The 19679-nt window shown below is 37.3% G+C and overlaps 1 protein-coding gene across 1 annotated transcript in view; it reads right to left on the bottom strand.

Annotated features, from left to right (window-relative positions):
- LOC150091808 (propionyl-CoA carboxylase beta chain, mitochondrial-like) overlaps positions 1–19679 on the bottom strand; it is a 99285-nt gene that overhangs the window by 44196 nt on the left and 35410 nt on the right. Inside the window, exons 6-8 of the mRNA XM_090369818.1 lie at positions 7891–7947; positions 2887–3111; positions 2680–2721 (exon numbers count right to left, since the gene is read on the bottom strand). Coding sequence (XP_090225944.1) covers positions 2680–2721; positions 2887–3111; positions 7891–7947 — 324 coding nt within the window. The remainder of the gene's footprint in view (positions 1–2679; positions 2722–2886; positions 3112–7890; positions 7948–19679) is intronic.

The raw sequence follows: 19679 nt of genomic DNA, 5'->3' as shown, positions 1-19679 counted from the left end.
TTAATTATCCCAACAAGACATAGCCACAAAGTTGCTACAAAGACACAGATATCTATGTTAAAATTTATTTTCATATTGAAGCTCTCAAAATACCTTTCAAAAAATATCTACTCACCCTACATGCATCTGTTTCACAAATTTGCAATAGATTGTTTTTCCATACATATAAACTCTCCAGTTTCAAAAATTCACAGTGGTATCACAGTTTGCAGATCACAATGGCACTCATGCCCGTCCCACCACAACAGTGAATTTGACACATCACACTTGCATCTAATGCAGATACCAATTGTGATAGAGTACAAATAGCTCCATTAACCATGTTCTGATCAATCCTATATTCTTTACCTTTAATAAGATTTCAGTTATTGTCATAACTAAAATTCTAAATATTTTTAAAGAGGCTGACCAAAATTAGGGTTCATTTCATTACAAGATCAAAGGTTTTTAATGTCTTTTAGGCATATATGAACAGCATAGCTCATTTAAGTATATGTGAATCCAGAACAATCAAGAATCAAAAATAATCACAGACTTTTGTCTGAAAATAAAAATTAGGTTAAATATATTCAACAGGAACATATATGTACACAATAAATATTGATGACCACCTAAATTTAACTTTAAATACAGGGTGATTCACTACCAGTGCGACAAACTTGCAGGAGGTGTAGGGGGCACAAAGATGAATCGGAATTACATAGCATTGCAGGGTCCGAAATGCCTTCATCATGCGGTAGAGGACGTTGAATGGGAGGTCGCATGAACAGCGATCCCGCTAGAAGTCAGCATTTGCAAACTGTTTCTGTTGAAGAAACCAAGTAGCAAAAGTCCTCCGGAGTGGATAATCCGCAGGCTCCAATGATTGGACGTGTTGCAGATGGTATGAACTCATTTGGTTTGTTGACAGTATCCTCCATACAGTGGATCCGGAAATACCCAATCGTTGGCCTATCGCGCAAGTACTCGTACTCGGATTGCCTTCTGCAAGACATAGGACATTCTCCTCATTGTCTGGCATCCTCGTCTTTCGCTCTCGATTCATGGTACCTCTCGTGAAACAACCAGTCTCACGTAACCTTCTGTGCACACGTGTGAAAATCGTATGATGAGGCACGCCTGTGCGGGAAACGTTCCTGGTACAAGCACAGAGTAGCGCGCCCATTACAGTCCACAGCTCCATACGCGAGGTGCATGTCGGCCAGTTCAACATTTGAATACTCGTCCATCCTACTGCCTCGGGAACCGGTTCGCAAATGCTGACTTTCAGCGGGATCGCTGTTCACGCGACCTCCCGTTCAACATCCTCTACCGCATGACGAAGGCATTTCGGACCCTGCAATGCTATGTGATTCCAATTCGTCTTTGTGCCCTCTACACCTCCTGCAAGTTTGTCGCACTGGTAGTGAATCACCCTGTATATCTCCACTCTGTAAATAAATAAGCAGGAAACTATACCATCAATATCAGTAAGCAGGGTTTTTTCAGATCTTCTCCACAAGTTGTTTAACTTAATATAGAATACAGTCCTTTATCACACAGTGTGGAAGAACAATAGCAAAATCATTTTTTTGGGGAACTTTTCAATCGACAACTTCCTCCTGCATATAAGTTTTCATTCTCCCACTTCATGTGTCATGTAGGGGCTTATTTAAATCCCAAAAATTAGAAGCTCACATTGTGAACACTGATGAATAATTTTCATTATCTCTGATCAGTAACATAAGTATGGTAAAACTAAAATATCATTTTTGATTTTTAAAAGTGGAAATATAATTTTTGTAACAAATGGTTGTAGAAGCTGATTTTCAAACCAAAAGTAACATAGATACTCTTTGAAATTTTAAAGATGTTTTATAAGAAATCATTTGTCAAAGATGATTTTATTTCAGGGAAGAGTCTGTTCTCTGAAGAGTTTAATATGAAGAACTCAGTGCTAAAAATTAAGACAAGTACCATTATTCATGTTTCACCTATTGCTAATATCCTTTAAAATTGTAGGATGCCTCCGTAGCTAGGTGGGCAGGAGCGGCAGTGCGTAGCACACGCTTCTTGATTAAACCAGGGTTCGAGCCCGTGACCACCAAATATGGAGGATGTGGAAAGATCAGGGAATGACCACTGCATATCCCCAGAGCAATATGGCCTTAGTTGCTAATGCTCCTAAATAACAACATAACATTTTAAATTGTATAGCATCAACTGAATTATTTATTCTGCAATGCATTTAAAATCTTAGCCTCTACCAGGACAGTTGCTTCGCAGCTTACTGGCTTCTCATCAGCCAGCAGGTAGCCTCTTAGTAAATGTATGCAAAACTGTGTTGTTGTTTGTTATTTGGTTTTTAGGAGCATTAGCAACTAAGGCCATATTGCTCCAGGGATATGCGGTGGTCATTCCCTGACCTTTCCGCATCCTCCGTATTTTGGTGGTCATGGGCTTGAACGCCAGTCTAATCAAGAAGCGTGTGCTACGCACTGCTGCTCCTGGCTACGGAGGCCCCCCAAACTGTGTGAATAATGTATTTTGTCTAAGTGACCAGCCAAGCAGTGTACGGAAGAAAACCCTTCCATTTCAACGTATAACCATTATGCTTGCATAAGCATATTTCCCTAGAACATCATTATAACAAGAACAAGAATGTTTTAATTAAAAATTAATTAAAAGTATATACTATACCTTAACAACACTTGGTCCAGTTATAAATAGATATGATGTATTCTGTTAAAAATAAGAAAAACATTTTATACAAATATTATTTTTTCTAATATTTTTCTTTATAAAAGCATTTCATATATAAATACATAAGCAATAAATGTCTTGTTATTTAAAATGTTTAATTTGGAGCTGATAATATTCACTGAAATGCTTGAGCACTTCACTTACCTTTACCATGAATACAAAATCTGTTAATGCAGGTGAATATACAGCACCTCCTGCACAAGGTCCCATAATGACAGAAATTTGAGGTACCACGCCTGAAGACAAGACATTCCGCTGAAATATATCTGCATATCCAGCCATTGATTCAACTCCTTCCTGAATACGGGCTCCACCAGAATCATTTAGACCTATCACAGGTACACCCACCATCACAGCCTGATCCATAATCTAAACGAAAACAAATACTATGAAATTTTTTTGCTGCAAATTAAATGATAAATATTTAAATTAAAAAATGTATGCTGCACTGTGTTGAAACATATTAAACTTAGGCCACTTTAATAAAGATAGCTCATATACAAGCCAACCATTCCAAAGAATAATAGCTCTATTATAACTGGCAATATTTTAATATGTTAAAACAGTATTAGTATTTAATTATACCATCAATACTTGTGAACAGCAAATAAATGTGAAGAATTTTTCTAGCTGAAATCCTCAACACAAATAAAGGAATATGTTACATTCTTCTAATAAGTCACTGCTTATGGCCATAGATTCTGCACTGATATTGATTTTAACAATGTATCGAGAATAAATATGATATGATATGATATTTAATATGGGTAAATTAATAAGAGGAGTTTACCTCAATATAGTACGTGGAACACTTCCGTAAGATACCCTCCAGAAATTAAAACGGAAAAAACGAAAAAATCGACAACTTACCGGTACATTAAAGTAAAATATAAATAATTAAATAATCAATTTAACACAAAATTTTCATTTGAATTTTCATTCCTGTGATCACGACAGTCGGTCGAAAAGCATTGTCAGCTTCAGGAAGGAAAATCGTTTTGAATATTTTCGTTAGATTCTTTTAATTGCGTTAATTTGAAATTTAATTGTTTTGAACTGATTTTGAATTGTGTTAAATTGATTATTTAATTATTTATATTTTACTTTAATTATTTATATTTTACTTTAATGTACCGGTAAGTTGTCGATTTTTTCGTTTTTTCCGTTTTAATTTCTGGAGGGTATCTTACGGAAGTGTTCCACGTACTATATTGAGGTAAACTCCTCTTATTAATTTACTAATATTATTATCAACGTAGAACATATTGAGTATTTCAGCTCTGATTCATACTATCTGATATTTAATATGGTATTTGTGCTCTGTAAAAATTTATTTTATTGAGATTATTATATTGTATTATATTATTTTGTATATTATACAGTCGAACTTGGTTATAACGAGCATCAAGGAACCGACAAAATTTCCTCGTTATAACCATTATCAGTGATGAGTTAAATCTACTTCCTATTTTTTTAAATTCTCAGTAACTTGATAAAAAGATATATTCAAAAAACAAAAGAAATATTAGAGAGAAAAAATATTATTTGTATTAATATGCTTGTATAAACTACAATACACTTAATATTAAACAAAATCTATTTGTCTGTAATTTTAAAACCATACACTTAATACTTAACACAGTTTATTTCTCTGTAATTAAAAACAGTACTAATTAATAATAAACATGATTTCAATTAGTCTTTATTTATGAACCTTAAAATTGATGTTTGTTTTAAAGATTCCCCTTTGATATTTCTCAAGTTTCCCCTTAAAACAGTCAACACGTTAACAGTCAACAAATTCATCAATGTCTGTATTAAAACCTATAACAATGTTAAGTAGCACCCATTCGGATAATGGTAAGTTGTTTTCTTCGTTTCCATCATCTTCATCTACGATTGAAATTTCATTTGAATTTAATTTCGATTTCTTAAAGCAGTTCGATATGGTTGTCGAAGTAACATTGTTCAACGCATCATTCAATAAATTTATAGCATCCAATATCGATATAGACTCATTAAGTTTCTGTTCTCTTTGACTGATCAGATGTAGAACTAGAAATCTTTTATAAAATCCTTTCAAACTCTTGATTACACCTATGTATATTGGTTGTAAAATTGATGTCTCATTGGGAGGCAGAAATGCTAGCTTAATGTTGGACAAATTTTGAATCTGGGGATGTGCAGGACAGTTATCAACTAACAATAAAATATTTTTCTTCTTTTTGAATAGCTTCTTATTCCAGTCATTTACGTATTGCCAAAAAATATCCGAAGCCATCCAAGCTTTCTTGTTTGCAGTGTAATACACAGGAAGTTTCCTTATGTTTTTGAAACCCCAAGGTTTTAATGATTTTCTGATAACAAACTTTTGTTTTGTTTTTTTATCAGTTCTTGTCATATTTGTGCATGAGAGGCTGATTTTTTTTTTTTTTTTTTTCTACCAACACATTTTCGCCCTTTAAATTCAAATGTATTATCAGTTGTCAAATTATAAAAAAGTCCTGTTTTTTTTCCGGCATTGTAGATGTATTTGTCATTGAAATCTTTCCTGATTTTTGCCCAAACACTGTCAATCCATTCATTTGCCATAACTGGATCTTCAGATCGAGATTCTCCATTAATTTTTGCATAAACAATGTTATATCGGTTTTTAAATCGATCTAGCCAACCGTTGTTACTTACAAAATTTTTGTGTCCAAATTGTTTAGCAAATTTTTCCGTTTGAGCCTTCAAGATCGGACCATCTATTGAAAATCCAGCACTTCTTTGTGTAGTGAACCATTGAAGCAATGCTTCATCAATGTTTGTAAACTCGCACTTTCTATTTTATTTATTTATTTATTTTTTCGGTTATGTTCTTTTCCAGTGTCGATATGTAAACATGTTTATTCGTCCATAATGTCGATACTGTTGAAGAGGACAAAGAACTTTTTGCACACTTCAGCATTTTTTGCATCACATTCTAACTCGCAAATAATTTCTACTTTTTCCCGAATCAAGAGACTCTTTTGTTGGTAGACATGTTTCCGAAGGAAGGGTTCATTTCCAACTGATTTTACTTTAAAAACTGTAAAGTGATCTGCATACAAAGTTCTTAAAGTCCCGAAATGCATACAACATTTTTAGAAGTCCCCATTTCCAAAATTCTTGGAAGTCCCAAAATAAATTTATGGTTCAGTGAATACAAGACAATCTGTAAATAGGATAATGCGACAAGTGGAACGCCAATGCACTACTGCAGAGGTTCCCAAACATTCTTGGTTCACGGCACCCTTAGTGTCCCAGTAATTTTTTCACGGTGCCCCTGGGCCAAAAGAAATACCTAACACAGTGGTTTTCGACCTTTTACTAATCCGATTGTGCGTGCGTGCGCGTGCGTGTAATATTAAAAAAAATATGTTATATGATAGTTATTATAATAATATAATTATAAACAAAATTACAATTCATAATACAAATTATATATAGTTATATAATAATTTTATTCTTTATATAATAAACTTCAATTATAGATCACTACAAATTTAAAGAGATACAGTATCCATTGTACCATACACCTTTTTATAATGAAATAAATATATAAATTTCAAAAAAAAAAAAAAAAAAAAAAAATGTTGTAGCACACCCCGATTGAAAACCACTGCTGTATAGCCCCCGTCCCTGAAACAACAAGGTCATAAACTGGCTGCTAACCCGATGCAGGTGGTCCTAAAAGCTAAATCGCTCTTTACATTTTTGTCTATTCCAAGAATTGGTGTATTTTGACTACTTGAGCAATTAAGAATGTTTGCATAGTTACCAAAATTTGTATGGTATATCCGTGTAGTACGCTCATTGTAACAGTGAGCAATTATATCGGAATACACATAAATTAAAATCATAACTTTTTGTTCATTACAGCCGTGATCGCATTATTTCCGTGCTCGCTATAACCAAGTTCAACTGTATATACAGGGTGTCTCAAAAATATTGGTACAAACGTTTAGGGGAGGTAGGTAACATCTAAAGGAATGTGAATTGCATAGGAACCCATAACCGGAAATGTCACGGGAAAGTAGTAGCAGAGGCACAAGAAGCAGAAATGACACAAGACAGTAATTAGTGGCAAACATTTATTTGACATAATATTAACAATGGAGTATGAGATGGATGCATTTCATGATGTTACTACAGATGCTCAAAGGTTCCACCATGAGATGCAATGCATGCGTGACACTGACGCAGCATGGATTGGCAGACACGGTCGAACACACCTGGAGTTTCTTTGACAGTAGCAGCAACACAGGTGATTCATACAAGATAGATTTGAGGGCCCACCACAGAAAGAAATCAAGGCTCGATAAATCAGGTGAGCGTGGGGTGGGGGCCAGGCAACGGGTCCACCACGGCCAATCCATCGATGCCCAAAACGCCTGTTCAAATGGTCACGAACACACCTTCCATAATGGGCAGACGCCCGTCATGTTGAAACCAAATGTTGCATCTCACATTTGCTGGAACATCGTCAAGTAACCCTGGTAGAACTTGTTCAAGAAAGATCCGATATTTAGCGGAGTTCATGCGGGATGGTAACAGGTATGGGCCGACTAAGCAGTCACCGACCATACCTGCCCACACATTTATTGCGAAGCGATGTTGTGCTGCATAGGGACGCACACCGTGTGGGCTCTCTGCTAATCCATACACTAGGTGCATGTCTGCCAGCTCACAGTTCGTATATCGATGCATGCTCTTCGTGCGGCGACTACTGCTTGAATGAGTAAACCAGAAATTTTCCCTCTCGCGAACTGATGAACAGCGCCGTGTACCGACTTACGGTGACATTTCTGGTTATGGGTTCCTATGCGATTCACATTCCTTTAGATGTTACCTACCACCCCTAAACTTTTGTACCAATATTTTTGAGACACCCTGTATATGTATTATGTTATTATATTATATTGAGATTTGTTATATAATGAAATAATTCTTTTTATATCATGTTTAAAACAATATATAATATCTGAATGATATATTGTTTTAAACATATAACTACCATATTATTCAATTATGAATCTGTATATGTAAAAATATATCAAATGCATTAAAAAATGTTGCTTTTCCTCTGGAAAAAAAACTGAATAAGTAATTTTCAAGGAAAATTACCTTGCAAATTTTCTTGGCATGAACACTGGAAAGACTGCCACCAAAGACAGTGAAATCCTGCAGAAATTATGAAAATATTTTCAATATTTATTTCACAAACACTAATAATAAATATTTCAAACTAAATATATTATAAATTTAAATTAATGTATCTAATAAAAAATAAAATTTTACGTAGCACAAATATCATATTAAAATATAAGTTTTCTCCATGTATCTTCCTCAGCCTTTAATACTCACAGACAACCCTCCCAAATCTGGCAACCGTATGATTCTTTCCAGATCTTGGATTTCATGATACTAAAAAAAAAAAAAAAAAAAAGCAGTATAGTTTGCTCAAGGGGTGATGATGTGTTGCTTTGAGTATAAAGACTGCACAGGCAGTTCAACTGCAGTAATCTGAAGTCAGAATAGGGGAAACAGGTGCCTTATCAGACCTTGGAAAAGGGCTTATCGTGGGTGCAAATTTAGCAGAAGCCATGATTCAAGAAACGAAAGACATAACTGGTTTCTCAAAAGTATCCATCACAAAGGTCTTTAATGACTGAACAGCAAGCAGTTCTTCCATATCTCAAAAACATAAGTATGGCAGAAAACAATACTTCACAAGTGAAGCCATCATACTCTAAGGAGGACTGTATGGAAAAATAGGACATCAATTTGAATTCAACCAAGCCCAGTGCTTCCATATTTCAACCATACTGTGCTCATGGAATTGAAGAAATTGAGTATTGGCAGTTGCCTGCATATTCAGAAGCCATTTGTTTCTGAGAAAAAAAACAGAAAAATCTGTTTGCAGTGGTGCTGAGAATGTCATTATTGGGCAGTAGAACAGTGGGGGAGAAAGTCATGTCATCAGACAAACAATGATACACTTTGTTTTGCACTGTTGGTAGGCAGAGATGTGAACCTCACAAAGCAATGGACCCTGCTTATTTTGTTAAGGCAATCAGGATCCATCACATTTGGAGGTGGTATCATGGTATGGGGAATGTTTTTTTTTTTGCATGCACTGAATCTGTTGATACTGGTGGAAGGTTGAATGTCATCCAAGGAATAACTGAATTTTGTATCAGATCTACTGCACCCTGCAGTGTTACATTTTTGCCCCGAAGGTGATGGCCACTTTATGGATGACAGTGCAACAATACCAGAATTGTGCAAGAATGGTTTGGAGAACATGACAGATTTCCATCATCTTCCCTTGCCCCTACATTCACCTGATCTCCATCCTATGGAGAATGTGTGAATATACTGGAGTGAGCTAATCGGCAATGAAGTACACTTCCTTCAACTTTGTTGCAGCTATGCGATTTTTTGCTGGAAAATGGTTAGAATTTAAACCGAAATGCACTAAAACACCTTATAGAATCCATGCCATACTGCACATTTGCTGTTATTTGAAACAAAGGCAGTCCAATTCGATACTGAATAAATGTTCTTATTTTTTTGGCCATTCGGTGTACTTATATACTGTGAGAGTACAATAAATGGAGCAGAATTTTCTAGCTGAAGCCTTCAAGACAAATTTTGAATTTGAACAAAGAATAAATTGAGAGAGAAAGGTAACATTGAAAGTACAGTATATACAGGGTGTCTATAAATGGTGGGAACACTTTCAATAATTTATTGCACATGGAGTAAGAGAGATACCATTTACTTATTTATACCATGTGAAAGAGAAAACATGAAAGTTTCCCAGTTGTTACTGCTGAGGCATGTAGTTCCACCATCTCCAGAAGCGTTTCCAATTTTGTTGTGAACTGCAAGGACTGACAGAAGAACATGATGACTTCTCTAATTACGTAGTGTTTAGCGATGAGGCCACATTTCACACCAATGGGATGGTCAACCGACACAATTGTCGGATCTGGGGCACCCAGAAACCTGAAGAGATAATTGAATATCAGCGTGATTCGCCGAAGTTGAATGTTTTCTGTGCCTTGTCATGCCGAAAACTGTACAGACCTTTCTTCTTTGCCGAGGGCACTGTAACTGGGCAATCCTACCTTGATATGCTGCAGCAATGGTTGATGCCTCAAGTTCAGGAAGATAGTGATGACTTTATTTACCAGCAAGACAGGGCCTCTCCCCACTTCCATAATAAATAAATAAAATAAATTTTCTGTTTATACTCCGGGACGACCAAACGGTCAGAGGAGTTCACAAGATAGACAGATTACAAGAAACAGTACCGTATTCAGTAGTCACGGGTTTGAACCCCGGTCACTCAAAGCACGTGTACTTACGCACCCGCGTGCCTGACCACTAGGCTACGACGTTCGGAACTACCTTAACACCAAGCTACACAAGTGCTGGATCAGACATGCTGAAGAAAGGGACGAATGTTTCTTGAAATGGTCACCGAGATCACCAGAATTAACTCCGTGTGATTTCTTCTTGTGGGGCTACATAAAGGATCGTGTTTATGTACCATCTTTGCCATGTGATGTCCAGGAACTAAAGCAGAGAATTGAAGAAGCTACCACCATGGTCACACAGGATATGTTGGACAGAGTATGTCAAGAGTTTGATTACCGTTGTTTTGTTGTTTTGGTTTTTTTTTTTAGGAGCATTAGCAACTAAGGCCATATTGCTCCGGGATATGCGGTGGTCATTCTCTGACCTTTCCACATCCTCCGTATTTGGTGGTCATGGGCTCGAACCCCGGTCTAATCAAGAAGCGTGTGCTATGCACTGCTGCTCCTGCCCACCCGACTACGGAGGCACCTTTGATTACCGTGTAGACATTTGCCGTGTCACACGTGGTTCCCACATTGAATTGTTGTGAAGTGACACAATGTAAAAAAAACTAAAAACTTTGACATTTTCTCTTTCACAAGGTATATATATGACACTGATATATGTCCTAGTCTTTGTGCATTACATCACTGAAAGTGTTCCCACCATTTATAAACACCCTGTGCATATTATATAATAAAGTAAAAATAATTTTTTTCCACTTCCAAAATATATATCATACTCATTACTGTATGTTTCAGAAGGGGGAAAGAAATGTTTGACACATCACATTCACTGAAATCTTAAACACTGAGTGTCTACGATGGAACTACCATTCTATAATACATAAGGACCTGTGTATATGTTTTGAAAAGACATAATTCCTGATCCTACTTAATTTTCTTTTAGGAAGCATATGGGCAAATACTAATGGATGGAAGTTACTGTGATGTTTACAACAGACAATCTAGAATTCTACTAAAAACACTGAACAGAGTAAACATGGTTATTGGCAATTGTTACTTAGATTAATGCATCATGTATGAATTGTGAAACTCGGTAATCTGTCACTTATTATCAATCACTTGCTAATCTTGTTTGGGAACAGCAATTGGACAGTTCCATTAAATTTCCCAACATAACTGAATCATGATAAAAACTTGGCTATGATGAAATCTCTATCCTCCACAATCAACTGTAATATGCTGCTTTGGCAAATGGCTAGTCTGAGGACTATCTGGGTGGTGCCAGATAAGGACTGCTGGATTTGGGAGGTTCAACTGCACATATATGTATTCTGAAAAATAAGCTGGAAAGAAACAAAAACCAAAAATTTATATTATCACAATTATAATGTTAACTTTAATATTATAACTGAAAGTAACTGAAATAAAATTTATCATTAAAAAAATTAATATTCTGGCACAAAAAATAACTTTAGAATGTACTAAAATGATTTGGTCATTCCAATATATTTTAGTTCAATTTTCCTTTTATTAATTATTTTTTGATATGTATATTACTTTATTTGACTGATTCTGTGTATTAGCATTAGCATTAGTAGAGGCATATGATGCAAGAAAGCAAGCTTATTCAGCATCAGCCAAAAAAAAAAAAAAAAACCACTACTCCCATTTCACCCCTCCGTTCGTTCGAAATACCTGTCCAGCTGAGCCTTAAATTTGTTTAGGCTATCAACTTCAACAACAAGCGATGGGAGTCTATTCCACAAACCAACTGCCCGCTGGCTAAAGGCAAATTTCCGCACATCTATCCGACATCCGTCCTTCCTCAATTTGAATTTATGCCCTCTCAGGTGATTATTCTGAGCAAGAGGAAAAATCCCATCGGCATTGAGCATGCTCAAGCCATTCAAAGCCTTATACACCTCTATCAGATCACCTCGCCGATGCCTAGTCTCCAGGCTCTGTAATTTGCAAAACTTAAGCCTTTCTTCGTAAGAGCAACCCTTTGTTCCATTCACTAATCTTGTTGCCCTTCTCTGTACTCGTTCCAGCAGCTCTACATCCTTCTTGAAATGAGGCCTCCAGACCTGTATACAGTACTCAAGGTGTGGCCTGACCAATGCCTTATACAAGGGAATAATCACATCCCTGTCCCTGCTAGAAAAATTCCTGTATATCATTGACAAGACACCATGAGCTACTCTTTCAGCTCGTCTGCACTGCTCAGAGAACTTCATATCTGCCTGCACAATTACCCCCAGGTCCTTTTCATTCTCTACCACTGTCAGCGTAGTACCATAGAGTTGATACGTTGATCTGGGGTTACTGTTTCCCATATGTAGTACTTTACATTTGTCAATGTTAAACTTCATTTGCCACCTCTCAGCCCATCTGCTCAACCTTTCTAGATCCTGTTGCAGCAGCATAGTATCAGTAGTGTCCTTAACAACCCTGCCAACCTTGGTATCGTCTGCAAACTTGGACATTAAGCCTGATACACCATCATCAATATCATTTATAAATACAGAAAACAACAATGGACCCAACACTGAACCCTGAGGAACTCCACTAATAACATTAGTCCACGTTGAGCAGTGTCCATTGATTACCACTTTCTGTCTTCTGCCACTCAACCATCCCTTTATCCATAGCAGCAATTTGCCTCCAATGCCACACTTCTCCAATTTGTGCAGCAGTCTTCCATGCGCAACAGTATCAAAAGCCTTTCTAAGATCCAAATATATAATATCAAAGTTATTCCCTGCATCCAGTTCTTTTGTGACTACATCACAGTATCCAATCAAATTGGGTCAGACAAGACCTGCCCTTAACAAAACCATGCTGTGTCTGAGCTATAACTGAATTCTTGTCCAGATGATCCTGCAGTGCTTCTTTAACCAGTGCCTCCATTAATTTTCCTGGAACCGAAGTTAAACTAACAGGTCTATAATTACTTGTGTCAGCCTTTGATCCTCCTTTGTGAATTGGGGTTACATTTGCACATCTCCAGTCCATGGGTACCACCCCTGAGTCCAAAGAAGCTCTCATAATTATGGCTAGGGGTTTGTTTACTTCCTTTGCTGCCTCCTTTAATATAACTGGATAGATCCCATCCACCCCGGGTGCCTTTTTTATGTTTATCCTCAACAATTTCTCCTCCACTTTCCTCTCAGTTATTAGAAAATCATCTAGCTCACTGCCAATGTTTACTTCACCTATGACATTCCCCTTCCTGAATAACTCCTCATGTGTGAATGTAGATGCAAAATACTCGTTTAGATTAAAATGTCATGCGATATTAAAATGTCATGCAGAAATGCATGCATATATACACACATACCTTGTCCTACCAAATAATTTATTTATTTATATTTAGGAACAATGTTAGAGTTGTTCAAAAAAGAATCTGCAGATATGCAGATATGTATGAAACTTATCCTCCTTTTCTAACTCTTAGGCTTGATGTGTTTGGAAAAGACAATTTGAAAATCCAAAACACAAAAGATTATCAAAACCTATAGTACTTAGTGCCATGCATGGGTTTTAGACTGAGGAGACAAGAAGATACTTGTAGTAGTAGTAGTGGCATGTGATGCAAGAAAGCAACTTATGCAGCATTGGCCAAAAAATAAATAAATAAAATAAAATTAAATTAAATTTTAAAAAAATAAAATAAAAAAATCACACCATTCCCTCCAAATGTCTGTCCAGTTCCTCCTTAAATTTATTTAACCTGTCAACTTCCACAACGACAGATGGAAGTTTTTCCAGCAATTAACCACCCGCTGGCTAAAGGCAAATTTCTGCACATCTATTCTACATCTGTCTTTTCTTAATTTGAATTTATGCCCCCTTAGGTTCGTAATCTGAACAAGTGGAAGGATCCCATCAGAATTCAGCGTGCTCAACCCATTCAAGGCCTTATATACCTCAATCAGATCACTGTGCAGGTGCCTAGTCTCCAACCACTGCAGTTTGCAGAACTTAAGCCTCTCTTGGTAAGAGGATCCCTTCATTCCCCTCACCAATCTTGTTGCCTTTCTCTGTACACGCTCAATTAAATCTACATCCTTCCTAAAATGAGGCCTCCAGACCTGTACACAGTACTCAAGGCATGGCCTGACCATTGCCTTATACAGAGGGACAGTCACCTCCTCCTCCTCCCTGCTAGCAAAATTCCTATATATCATTGACAAAACCCCATGACCTGCCCTGGCAGCCTGTCTGCATTACTCAGAAAACTTCATATCTGACTGCACAATTACTCCCAGGTCTTTTTGATTTTCTACAACCTTAAGTGTAGTACCACACAGTTGGTACGTTTCTCTGGGGTTACTTCAACCCATATGCAGTACTTTGCATTCGTCAAGGTTAAACTTCAGTTGCCACTTCTTATTTCAAGATATTTCAAATCCCAGAAAAAAGTTCTCTACATTTTTATTTGCTTTAATTTTTTATATTTCAACAATTATGAACTTTACAAAAAAAAAGTGCACTGGTAGTAGTGTTTCGCTGTGCAGTTAGTACAGTAAAATGTCAGTGTAACAACTGTGAGAGTAACAAAATATTCAGTATAACAAAATCACTATCCTCTGTCAATTTATTATGTATATTTATGTAAAAATATTTCATTTTAAAAAATATCATTGTAATAAAACTGAGTTTAGCGCAACAAAAATTCTTACCACTATAAAAAAAAATAATTTTAACAAAATTTGCAAAAATAAAATCCTTCAACAGTACAATATGCTTTTTAATCCTTTGTCTTTATAGTGTCTGGCAGTGCTGCAGTGATTTACTAACTGAGCAGTTAATTGCCTGTTTGAGATTAAAACTTTGTCCCATCTACCCTAAAGTCTCGTTTTGTTTAGGTAGAGTTTCACATTTAGCGAAACCTGCTGGTGGATGAGATGCCAGCATTGAAATTATGTTTGTTTAGTTTTTCATGAAAAATTATGGGTGCCTCCATAGCCAGGTGGGAAGGAGCAGCAGTGCGCATAGCACACGCTTCTTGATTAGACCGGGGTTCGAGCCCGTCACCACTAAATACGGAGGATGCGGAAAGGTCAGGGAATGACCACCACATATCCCGGAGCAATATGGCCTTAGTTGCTAATGCTCCTAAAAAAAAAAAAACAAATAACAAATAACAATGAAAAATTATGACTTTACACTGTATCATCCAACAGTTGTGATTATTAAAGTTTTATAAATTTGAAAATGGAAGGGACTAGTTTATGTTTATAGTGTTTTTCTTTTTTTTTTTTTTTTTTTTTTCCAGGCAGAATTAAAAAGGCCAGTGCAGAAAACAGAGGGATATCAATAATTAAGTTGGGAGAAAGAAGCAGTGCAAAAACTAAGTCTTGAGAAATACTGAAATGGATGTAGATGATGCATGTAAGTCCCATATAGGTATCAAACCATTTATCCAGCTAGTTTGGAATATGAGATGTGGTTTTTAGGTTTTCTAAACAATATACACGAGTGATCACTGAATTATGACCACCCCTATGAAAACTGAATGCGACCCATTGACCACATGAGATACGAGAGTGCGGAATTAATCAACCTATGTAGCATAGATAAGGTATCAGTGGTTCAGTATGTGGTAAAAGGAAGGATAAATTTATCGGACTTTGATAAAGGACAGATTTTGGGTGCTCGATGAGCTGGTGCCTCGATTTCCCAAACGGCTGAATTGGTGGGATGTTCGAGAGTCGCTGCAGTCAGTGTACCAGGACTGAAGTCAAAATGGTCAAACAATGACCCGACATCAAAACTGCAAAGGTCGGTGAAAGGTTGATGTTAGAGGTGAGCACCGGGTCCGACAATGCATACAGGCGCAGCATTGTTGAAGAGCTGACTACCCAATATAACATGGGCCAACCTGGAACAATATCTGGCGTGACCATGTGTCACATGCTCGCACGTATGGGCTACACCAGCAGACAACCCCTACGGCATCCTCTCCTAACCAAGGTTTATCGGCGTAAAAGACTTGCCCCTGGTGCAAAGAGCACGCAAGTTGGATGATTGAAGACTGGAAGAAGGTGTGCTGGTCTGATGAGTCATGTTATTTACTCCACACTATGGATGATTGTGTACGAATTTGGCGTCAACAACATGAGGCTCTTGATCCATCATGCATGGTATCAAAAGTTCAGGCCGGTGGAGGCAGTTGTATGGTGTAGGGCATGTTTCACTGGCAGGAATTTGGACCCCTGATGCATGTGGATCAACGTATCACTGGTCTCCACTATCATCAACTGCTTGCTGACTGTGTACACCCTGCTATGTTACACTTTTTACCAAATGGCAATGGTGTCTTCCAAGATGACAGTACGGCAAGCCATCGGGCACTTGTTGTGCAGGAATGGTTTGAGGAACATAGTTTTGACTTCCAGCATATAGATTGGCCTCCGAACTCCCCGATATCAATCCCATAGAGCACTTGTGGGACACTATGGAAAGGCATATCAGGCATCTGGATACACCAATCACCTCCATACCTGCATTGCTGACCGTATTACACACAGCTTGGTTGGCCATACCTCTCCAATGCTTTCGACATCTTGTTGAATCAATGCCACATCGGATAGCTGATGTACTGAGGGCAAACAGAGGACCTACGAAGTATTAGGTAGGTGGTCATAATTCAGTGATCACTCAGTGTATATATCCTATAATGGACTGTCAACAAATTGTACTTGCTAAATATCACTGGGGAAAAAATTTGTCATATTAGGACCACATAGGAACAATTTCATTTGTCTGTGTTGTTTTATGTCCATAATTTTTGCGTGTTCTCTGGTTGATTTGTCTGTTTTGCTGGATGAAAAAGAAAGGAGTGGAAAAAGCCCATAAAAGATCCTTGCATCATTGACAGGATTCAAACAAGGAATTTTTCCACCCGGTGTGAGAAGGATGGTGATTATAACCACTGTGCTACTTGAATCAATCAAAACAAGAACAAAGCTAAATAAGAGCTTTAATAAAATATACAGATAAAATAAAAATAATATATTTTTATTGCAGGTCACACATCAGTTGAAAGTTGGCACTCTAAAACACTATCACAAATGAGAGCTATGAAAAGTCTGCACACTAGAACTGTTGCATATTAAAGACTACTCTGCAAATTGGAACAATGTGGTATTGAGGGCAAGTTATTGCTATGGATAAAGGAATAGTTTAGTAGGAGAAGACAGAGTGGTTATCATGGGCACTGCTCTTCTTGGATTAATATTATTAGAGGAGTTCCCCAGGCTTCAGTCCTGAGCCCATTGTTGTTTTCAGTATTTATTTAAAAAATAATATTGATGAAAGTATATCAGGCTTAATCTAGAAAAATTAGGCCAATGGGCTGATAAATGGCAGTTGAAGCTTAAAACTGACAAATGCAAATACTGCATGTAGGTAACACTAATCCCAGATTAACATTCTAACAGTATTAATCTATGAAAGACCTGGAAGCAATTGTGCAGTCACATATGAAGTTTCCTGAGCAGTGCAGACAGGCTGCCAGGACAGCTCATGGGGTTTTGTCAATGATATACACGAACTTTGCTTTCAGGGATAAGGAGGTGATTATCCCTTTGTACAAGACCATGGTTAGGATGCATCTTGAGTACTGTATACAGGACTGGAGGCCTCATTTTAGGAAAAATGTAGATCTGCTGGAACAGGTGCAGAGAATGGCAATGAGATTGGTGAAGGGAACCAAAGGGTGCTCTTACCAAGAAATGCTTTGGTTCTGCAAATTGCAGAACTGAAGCTCTAGAGCAGCGGTTCCCAAAATTTTTTGACTTGCGAACCCCTTTCAACATAACATTTTTAAAGCTAACCACTAAGCCTATATTCTCTGAAATCGTATAATATTTCTGAATTTTTATTACAAAATATTTCCAGTACTACGTTTTTATAAGCAACATAGCATAATAATAATAATAATTTTTATTATTAAGTATCATTTATACTTTGTAAAGCAGTTAATAATCAGTCCAAACTAGATTTCGAACAGGCTAAGAGTAGAAAACTTGCTTCTTGTCCAGTGGTAGCTGACCATTCTGGTCTCTTACCAAAACTATTAGCTGCAATTTTTGCCCATCTCCGTTCCCACTTCTGTCAAAACCAGATGGTTCTGTTGCCACATCAGCCAAAGATAAAACTGACCTGCTGGCATCCTATTTTTCTTCCAACTCATGTATTGATGATCTTGGTAAATCACCTCAAACCATTCTCAGTACACTCCATTCAATACCTCTTGTGGTCTTCCATGAAAAGGATGTCAGAAGGATTTTGATGACTCTGATACTAAGAAAGCTCCAGGTCCTGATGGTATTTCTCCACTTGTTCTCAAAACCTGAGCTCCTAAACTTACTCCTGTTCTTTGCCACTTTTTTCACTTCCTTATTCCAAAGGTGTTTTTCCTTCTGCTTGGAAATTTGCTCATATCCAGCCAGGTCCTAAAAAGGGAGGTTCCCTCCTATCTAATTATCATCCCATTGCAATTACTTCTACTTTTTCTAAAGTAATGGAGAAATCAATTAACCGCCAACTCTTAAACTATCTAGAAACATTCCATCTGATCAACGATCGCCAGTATGGATTCTGTCAGTGTCAATCCAATGATGATATTCTGGCTTATGTTACCCATTTATGGACAAATTCAATGGAAAAGTTGGGTGAAATGGAAGCAGTTGCTCTTGACATCTCCAAGGCTTTCGTTTGTGTTTTGCATAAAGGTCTTTTAAATAAGCTTCCATCCTATGAGGGGGCCTCCGTAGCCAGGTGGGCAGGAGCAGCAATGCGTAGCACACGCTTCTTAATTAGACGGGGGTTCGAGCCTGTGACCACCAAATACGGAGGATGCGGAAAGTCAGAGAATGAGCACGGCATATCCCCGGAGCAATATGGCCTTAGTTGCTAATGCTCCTAAAAACCAAAATAACAACATAACAACAACCATCCTATGATTTGCCCGCTGTTTTTTGTAATTGAGTATCCAGTTTTATCTCTGACTGCTCACTGGTTAATGGAAGACGGCTCTTTTCTAACTTCTCCACTAATGCTGGTGTTCCCCAAGATTCAGTTCTTTCTCCCACTCTTTTCCTCTTGTATATCAATGACCTTCTTCCATTGACTGGAAATCCTATCCATAGTTTTGCTGACAATAGCACATTGCATTCCACCTTCCAGTTTGAGAAACCTTGCCCTACTCAAACAGCTTCAACTTCACGAATATCAACTACCATATCCTTAAATGCTAATATAATCTCCAGGTAATTCTCCAGTGGGGCAAAGATAACTTAATTTCAATCCTTCTAAAACTCAGTCCTGTCTTATATCTCACAAAAAGGATTCTTCTGCTCCTATATTTATCTTCAATGATGCTCCAATTTCTAGGCAAGATCTTGGGGATTACCCTGACTTCTAATCTCTACTGGCATAAAGCACATTACATATATTGTTTCCTCTGCATCTAAAAAACTTGGGTTTTCTCTTGGCATTACTTTTTTTTCCAAACTGTTGTTGACTCTGTAGAAATCACAAATCTGGCCACGGAATATTGTTCCCACATCT

The sequence above is a fragment of the Mastigoproctus giganteus genome, chromosome 1 (assembly GCF_048544385.1).
Source record: "Mastigoproctus giganteus isolate SK-2022 chromosome 1, ASM4854438v1, whole genome shotgun sequence".
In the NCBI taxonomy this organism is placed as follows: Eukaryota; Metazoa; Arthropoda; class Arachnida; order Uropygi; family Thelyphonidae; genus Mastigoproctus; species Mastigoproctus giganteus.
Note: the sequence above shows the minus strand (reverse complement) of the source record. Positions and strands in the feature narration are given on the sequence as shown.